The sequence below is a fragment of the Rutidosis leptorrhynchoides genome, unplaced genomic scaffold (genome assembly GCF_046630445.1).
Source record: "Rutidosis leptorrhynchoides isolate AG116_Rl617_1_P2 unplaced genomic scaffold, CSIRO_AGI_Rlap_v1 contig494, whole genome shotgun sequence".
Taxonomy (NCBI): Eukaryota; Viridiplantae; Streptophyta; class Magnoliopsida; order Asterales; family Asteraceae; genus Rutidosis; species Rutidosis leptorrhynchoides.
In genome coordinates, this window is record NW_027266724.1 from 1 (window position 1) to 8,436 (window position 8,436).

The 8,436-nt window shown below is 38.2% G+C and overlaps 1 protein-coding gene across 1 annotated transcript; it reads right to left on the reverse strand.

The window, feature by feature from the left end:
• Positions 1-90: 90 nt before the first annotated feature.
• On the reverse strand, positions 91-7,708 carry LOC139884032 (protein transport protein SEC24 C-like; the record flags this gene model as incomplete). Its single annotated transcript, XM_071868113.1, has 22 exons — positions 6,836-7,708; positions 6,419-6,637; positions 6,147-6,221; positions 5,943-6,041; positions 5,712-5,823; positions 5,113-5,240; positions 4,575-4,694; positions 4,196-4,276; positions 3,599-3,676; positions 3,403-3,495; positions 3,148-3,202; positions 2,934-3,010; positions 2,721-2,792; positions 2,528-2,611; positions 2,216-2,338; positions 2,030-2,098; positions 1,554-1,631; positions 1,298-1,436; positions 827-991; positions 523-668; positions 257-436; positions 91-179 (listed from the first exon to the last, which is right to left on the reverse strand). Coding segments are annotated over exons 1-22 (3,155 nt in total), but the record flags the coding sequence as incomplete, so codon positions are not given.
• Positions 7,709-8,436: the final 728 nt, after the last annotated feature.

Below are 8,436 nucleotides of genomic sequence, written 5' to 3' on the forward strand. Positions count from 1 at the left end.
AAAATGAGCATTAGTGTATAATAAAACAGAACTCTTGAAAGATTTACGATGTAATTGGTGTTGCTGGTAAAATGATAATATCTATCATACCGAAGGTAGGAACATCTTTGGCGCCGTATCTCATCTACTACATCATTCAATTTTTTCGACAAAGGATTGTCGTGTTGCCGCAGCACAAACTGAACACAGTTTTGAAACTATTAGTACCAGTCATGACCAAGTCATCTCATGCATCTCAGAAGGGAAAGACAAATACCTGAGTAGGGATTTCATCAACCGAAGAGAAGCCAAACAGTTGCTGCAAGATGTTTGTATCGACAGAGTTCCCAATGTATATTAAAGCATCTTCACCATTCTCAAGAAGATAAATCCCGTCGTCACTGATGTTTTCACTAGTCAGCGGAAGTGATTGAGGAATAATAGATTCATCACCCTCCTGTAAAGAAAACAAGCACAAAGCACAGATTGTCTCAAGACCAGACCAAACTACAATAAAATATTAAAGGATGGTATAGTTCATACATTTGAATCTAGGTCATGGATAGCCATCATCCTTGGATACACAAGAGGAACCACTAAAGGAGTGGCAAGGGAGGAAATGTGATTGATCCAGAAAGATCGATCGTCAATTCTCCCATCAGCTTTAAATCCTATACTTTTAGTCAACGCTGAAGGAAACATATGAAAAACAAAGTAATCAATTAACAAATGTAACAAACAAAAGAATCAGACAAGGATGTACAAAGGAAACTGGCATAATTAAAGTGCATGATAAAAGGATAATTCTAGCATGGTTCCTAAATTTAATTATAAATTTGTAACATACCAAGGATGTATAAAGGTAGAAGCTTAAGTGCCTCTGGAAGGATAAGTTGTCCAGATGATGATACAGTGGCACAGAATTTGCGATATGCAAGCAGTACATTGATGCAAAGGTTAATCACTTGTTCTCGAACTAGCACGATTGGCGTTGTAGGAATTTGATCTGCCGCTGCATTATGGGAAAAAAGAAAAAACAATAGTGAGTTCATAAATATACTTTTGGCACAAATTTTTATACTAAAAAGAGTAAACGAGTTTATCCTGAGTTCAACGAGTCAGACGTCGAGCTCGTACAAAAGTGAGTTCATCACCGAGTCAAACTCCAAATGACCGAGTCAAGTCACAAACTCGGACGTGTTGACTCGCAAGTTTGAGTAGACAGATCGAAGTCGAGAGCTAAATCATCATTTGGGCATACAGAAACAAAAGCTAAAAACAACTTTAACCAACCGAACAATGGATTGGAAAAGATTACCTTGTTTAGAGAAACATGCAAATTGAGTATCCAAGTCAGCAGCTCGGAAAAGATTACTCAGATTACTAGTGCATGGCAAAGATAAAGTCATAACTCGAATTCTTCTTTGGCCATATACAGTAGTATAAAGAAGCGCGCACTACAGTGAAGCAAAAGTGAGTACTTTAGCTGTCATGAACAAAATAAGAATTCCACACCAATGGGGAAGTCTAATAACAAAAGAGTAAAAGTGAGCGAGGAAATTACTAGTTGATACCTGAAAAGAACATTCTGAGCCATCCTGCAACTTGTCATCGTGTTTCAAGGTTACCATGATAGATTTGTCACAATCAATCTGTATACCACCGAAAAAGACGGATACCAAATAAGTTTACCACTAAGCCAACCAAATATATCTTCACTAAAACATGCACAAGGAGAACAACAGGCATTTACACCCGTGGCCATGGGAAACTATGTAATATCGAGAGTTTGTCGAATTCTTCAACTGGGAAAGAGAGTTCAAACCTAACTTAATATTAAAGTCAAAATAACCAATCCCCATAACGAGATTATTATTACTATTTTTTCTTTTGCAGAAAATGAAAAGAAAGAAAGGAAAAAGTTATTATTGGTCAGTACGAAGGGGTTGGTCTATCAAAACATAGTGTAAATTCAGATTACGAAGAATAAAATTCCAACTATAGAAAACAAGCACAATGAGAATGAAATGTATAGTTTAATTATACAAACCCCAGGCAAGTCAACATCTGTAGGAATGCGTTTGCAAAAGTTCCCATGGTACTCTTGAACTTGAACACCCTACAGAAAATGACAATAAATTAACTTCCAACATGAAGAAAACCATAGCTTATAACCGAACAGCAGTCCCTAGAGGATGAAAAGAAACAAAAAGTTGTACAATCATGTAAAGATTACCTGGCTACATCTCACACGCATCACTGCCTCAAAACCTTGGGGCCTCGTAACATTCCACCTCAGATCATTGTAAAGCTTTGCAGGATCATCAGACAGAGCTGAAAATGGGTAATAATAGTAGACCTGGACAAGAGAAAATAACAAATCAGGACAAGTGGAGACATTAACATAAGACAGCAATCTCCATTCAACAAGCTTAGAACTCTCTACTGAGGAAGGGAAGTTCAATGTCCAGGTGAGTTTCACGAGCAAGTCATTTAAAACATAAAAAAGGCACATAACATGACTGAGGAACAAAACATGTAGTAATACCTGTCCTCCAGTAGTTCGCGGGATGACAGAGATAGAGGCAATGTCTGTGTAAGTCTGAGTGGTTAAAAATACATCTACGCAGACCTGAAGCATATTTGGAAGAGAAATGATAAGCCCAATAAAGTATTCCACCAAATGCAGCACAGAACATCAAAGAGGCTGAGTTAAAGATCATATATGCTCGTTGAATCACCTGATACTCAGCAAGTTCTATTGCCATTGCCTTTAAAGTTTTGTCAGCTGGCTGGAGTAGTTTATGTGCCTCCTGAAAAGGAATAAAAGAAAACAAAATAAAGAGCTAGACACTGTTGCAAATGTAGGATGGAGTTAAATCCACATGCATATTAAGAGTTCTGCATATTTATTTAACATAGTTTATGGATAGAACAAACATAATATTGCATACCTTGTCACCTGCGGAAATATTGCTTCTTCCCTCGGCCTCTCTAGCAGAAAGAGACCCAATGCCTAGTGATGGCAAAACTGCATACAAGTAGCACAATTGCCAGTACAAAACCTTATATTAATGACACCACCCAACTAGGATATATAATAAGCAACAACAATCGAACATTGGCATCAATGGATACTCGATAATTATATTCAAACCAGTGGCTCACCTGATTGGAATACCAAAAGTTTTCCTCCGGTACTCTTCATCGCCAAGAATGCTGCCTGGAAACAATTAACAAAGTCTAAATATAAGGAAAAATGGTTTCATACACAAAACAATCAAAGAATATCAGCAAGCAGAGACAAGTGGTAGCAGATAAATAGACATTTATTTATTGTTAGCATAAGCAAGTGCGTGCTATTACTGAAAAAGATATTACTTCATAACGGAAACACACTATTAACCCCAACAAAATGCATACCTTCACAGCAGCACCAAAAGCTGATTCGGCAGTTCTATTATTCTGAAACATGGATGGAATACTTTCCAGCAATAGCTCCAAATGCGGACGACACTGGATCCAAAAAATCAAGCCAATAATTAATTAAAGCATTTGAAAGTCATGTTAAGAGAATTAAATAGGCCGTTGCGAAGCACAAAAGAGTTAAGATTTCAACCTCTGAAAGCTGAACAATGACATCTGATTCCAATGGAGTATAGACATCTTGCACATCGGGAACAATCAGCATCAATGGCTGCAAGGAGAAATTAGTGAGTCAACTCATTTTCAAGTATGAAACATTTAGTAGCCAACAACATTCTGTCAATATAAAAACATCTTATGGAGGGGAACGGAAAAGCAACTGATCCAGAAAAGTGTCCAACAATATATCACTCAAATCTTATGTTTATTCAGTGGACATGACACCTAAGAGGATTTCCTATATCAGTATTAGGTTCTATCTATAATTTGCAAAAGACAGTGAGCAGTAAAACGTTAATTAATAGAGAATAACTAACACGAAAGGATTTAGTATATACACTCAAGCCATAATGTAACCAATAAAAAAGGAATAGATTAAAAACAAAAGCCTCATTTGGCAATTTGTGGTCGAACAAGAAATCTTGCATTTTTGAGTGATCAATTCAAGCCTATTTCAATGAGAATCTAAAATAATAGGAAAGCACTAAAAGTCATAATCATAAAAAACTGATAGATGATGAATTAAACTAACTATAGCTTTGAATATAATAAAAAATTTAAATATATGTACCTGCTGTAAAGCGCGCTTTAAATTGTAAAAGTGAATTGTTGAATCAAATGTAGCAATCCCCACCCTTGTTTGAGATCCTTCCTGCAATAAAAAAAAGAAAAGAAGCATAAATAATTAAAATGCTTTCCATGTAGAAGAAACTATAATATACAAAGTGAGAAAATATCTAATAAGAACTACATGCTCACCAACGGCAAGTCAACAGCCATAAATAATACGAGTTTGGATCTCAAGTTCTTATATTTAACTAAGTAACATTAATGAAAATTCATTTTGAATCTCTAATGTTGCGAACTCTTCAATCGAATAAGCAAAGCAATAAATTATTGTACATATGGGGAGAAAATTCTTGCATATTCTTGTGCATAGGGGGACTTACCGGGAGATCATCTATGACTTGACTGATTGCACTACAAGCAGCAGCAGTTGCCCCAGTTTGTACAGCATTCATTGACACATCAATGACAAAGAAATAAACAGCCGGCATTGGATCACGCACCTAAAACATACAAATAGAATTAAGTGTTTCGTATATTATTACAGGAAAAGTAATATGAAAAATAGACATAGAAATAAGAAGGATAGCGCAGCACCATGCAAATTCAACCAGAGCGGACATAAAAAAAGGAAGAAGTTGGATAGCATGTTATATCCCATTCATTCGATAACATGTTTGATTTACATCATCAAGAATCAAGATTTTACCCTCATAGAAGATAGGTATAAATATTGTATTTAACTTAGCAGAAACACGTTGAGAGAAGTCTCAATGCATAGTAGAGCATACTTGAAGAGTTTAAATTGATCAGGAGACGTGAAAAGGCAAGACACTGAAAGTGTGCTAGTGAGCAAACCAAGCATGTCAGAAGACGACGAAAAACAAATGTCATTGCTCAATAAACATGTACAGAACTGACCATGTATTCACGAGTAGCAACAAATTCAACTGTTCCTCTACATAACTCGGGCCTTTCATCAGCATCTCTGCGTCTACCATCTGGACCTAGATTGCAATGGTAGTCACGAGGAGTCTCATCAGTAAATCCTGCAAAAAAGAAGAAGAATGAACTCGTTTAGACTTGAGACAGGCAAACGATGGGATGCAGAATGCAACCATATATATCAACAAGTTTAATATGATAATTTGCAGCATTGTACCATCTGGAAGGTCCAAAAATAAATTTTTTGCCACGCAATTTATAAAGGATTCGCATGCTTCATGAAAATTCTGATTCCAGAACAGAACGTTTACATCCAACGACATTGAAAAAACCCAGATTCTTAACATAAATTCAATACAGAAACGCATAAAAGTTTGTAAAAATGTTACGCCAAATGCAGAAACATCTGCAAACTGCATTCATTTTTTTCAAGGACGGTCAGAGTTAAAAGGACGAAATTATAAGAACCGATTATACTTCACATGGCATCCTTCAAATTGCACTAACAATTTAACATAGAATATTCAAGAAAGATTAGGAGGAAGGAGAAGCCCCATTAAGATATTTATACTTACCACACAGATTACAAATAAATTGTCTTCCCTGGTCAATGAACTTCATGAAAGGATTTATGTATGCTTTGCAGCGAGAACATCTGACAGGACCACCTTCCCCTAAATCCACGGTCTATGGAAAGAAAAAATAAACTAACATGAGAAACTGAGTGCTTTTCAATGAACTGGATTACCAAGCCGATGGTATATGCGACTAGAAGAGTAAATAGAAAGAAACACAATTATCCATACTTGGATTGGGTCCTCGGATGGATGGAGAAGAGCCAGAGGCTGGACCAGCAAAGCCAACTGCATGCCAGAGGTTGTCAGAAGATCCACAGTGCAAGGAATCTGCCAAATGAGAGGAAGAATCGATATCATTATCAGAAGTAATACCGCCTCAGAGTATAAAGCTCTCTTTTTGAAGGGGGAAGGATAAGACGAGTCAAATTATACCTGATTAATGCTGCACCTCATATAACGAGGACTACAATTCCCGGTGTCTCTAACTATGTAATCAGTAGTAGCAGGCTTCAAGAAATAAAAAAGTATACAGTTAAGAAGCGAAACTAATGGGAACCGTTTTCCATGATTCAATCAATAGTACAATAATGCATGTGTTAAATAACAGAACAAAAATAAAGAAATATGTTCACAATTTGCAAAATCATTGTCAATGAAAATTGATCAAATGATAAAGCTGTAAGCTTCATTGGAGAAAGAGTTACCGGAGGGGGGTTGGCCTGGTTTCCTTGGCGAGTGTCATGCAAGGTCACTGAAGGACTTGGAATGGGCCTTGGAATTTGACTGCGGTCAATCTTTGATGGCCCTGCCATGGGAGAACCACCCTGACCGATAGCATGAGCTATGGTAGTTGGCTGTTGATGTGATAGTGGTGGTGGAGGCATTCCATACATTCTAGGTGGTTGCATAGAACCAGGAGCAACCTGAAGCAATGGAAAAGATAATAATAACATCCAAGATAGATAGAAGGAGCAAATTATAGTATTCGTTAGGCTATAAATTCAGAGAAAAAGCATGCAATATGAAATATAATCCATAAATCAGATTAGAAGAATAGTTCAAATACAGATTTTTTTTTTTTTTTTTTCATGAATAGATAAATTAGTAAATATGAAAGTTACCTGTCTCGGCCCCCATGCCTGTGCTCCAAAAGGACCTTGAGGAGGCGGCCCAGCTTGAGGAGGTGCTGTAAAGGTCAGCACACCTTGAGATTGAGCTGAGAATGGTGGAACGCCTTGAGATGGTGCTCCAAATGGTGCTGGTCCTCCGTGAGGTGGTCCAGAAAATGGTGGAACGCCTTGACTTGGATCTGAAAATGGTCCTGATACTGGTCGAGGAGGGAATGATGGAGCACTAACTCCTGAACTACTTGAAAAAGGGTGCATACTTTGTGGAGGACCTCGAAAAGCACCCATTGCTGATGGTGGTCCAAGAGGTGGTTGCTGAAGAACACCGCCAGGTGGCAGAGGAATGCGTGGGCCACCGGGCATTGTCGCTCCTCCAAATGGAGGGGAAGGCCCGTTGCTCGCAAAACCAGTAGGTGCGGATGAAGGTGGAGCATTTAAAGGTGCTGAAGAAGGAAAAGAGCCAGGTCGGGCACCGGAAGGTGGGGCCCCAGAAGGAGGAGGCATAGCAAGACCAGTAGAGGCCATTGAAGGAGGCACTGATCCAGGAGGGGGTCTAGATTGAAAAGGTGATGGATGCTGCTGCCCCATAGGTGGTCCGGTAGGTCTACCTTGAGGCAATGTGGATGGTGGTGGAGGCCCCGATGGTCTCGGGATTGCACCAGGTGGAGGTGGACGGGAAGAGGGAAAAGGTGGTGATTGGCCAAAGGGGGGTGGTCTAGGACCTGAATTCACCATCGACGGTCTATTCAGATTCATGTTTTGCATATTAGCAGCCAGCGAATCTGGTGCCCGTTGAGCATTAGGATTGTAACCTTGAGGTGGTGGTGGCTGTTGCCTGGGTGCCCCTGGAGGCACTGGTGTTGACATTCTGCTCTTTGTTGATCAGTCGAACAAAAAACTAAATATCTTTTGTGAGGTCAAGTAAAATTCCAATAGTCACACACTGTTCCCAATTTTTCAGCAATACACGATCTAAATTCAAATCTACCTAACAACAAAAAAAAAAAAAAACCAAGCATCTAATTACAAATCCAGTAATTCAATATCTTTTAACCAACACACACACACACACACACAAAAACAACAATCCTGTATGAACTCAATCAAAACCTTATTTGATCACAATTCATGAAGTTAACAACTGAGAGGATGAGAGAGTAGAACCTGCGATCAGAGGAGCAGATCTGCTGATCAACAAACAATTTCAGGAAATTGCGATATGGGTTTTGGAGAGGTGAGGGATGTGAATTAGGGTTTTGGATCAGGAAATTGATTTGATTTGATAATGGAGATGGAGATTGCATACATGAATAAGAAGAACTAAGGCGGGTCCTTTTTCTTCACTTATAAATCTGTTTTAATTTGCTCAATCCATCAGTTATTACCAAAAAAAATAAAATAATAAATAGGGTGTTTTTCTTATTACAATTGCCATGTCATCAGGTGTCATCTTCCACCCACTCAAATTTTGCCACGTTTACAATTAAGAGTCATACTTAATGCCACGTCCCCATCTCATGATGTTTTATTTTCTTTGGTAAAAGAAAAAAACACCTCGTATTATGTTCTCTAGACCTTTTCTTTTTGTCCTTGTT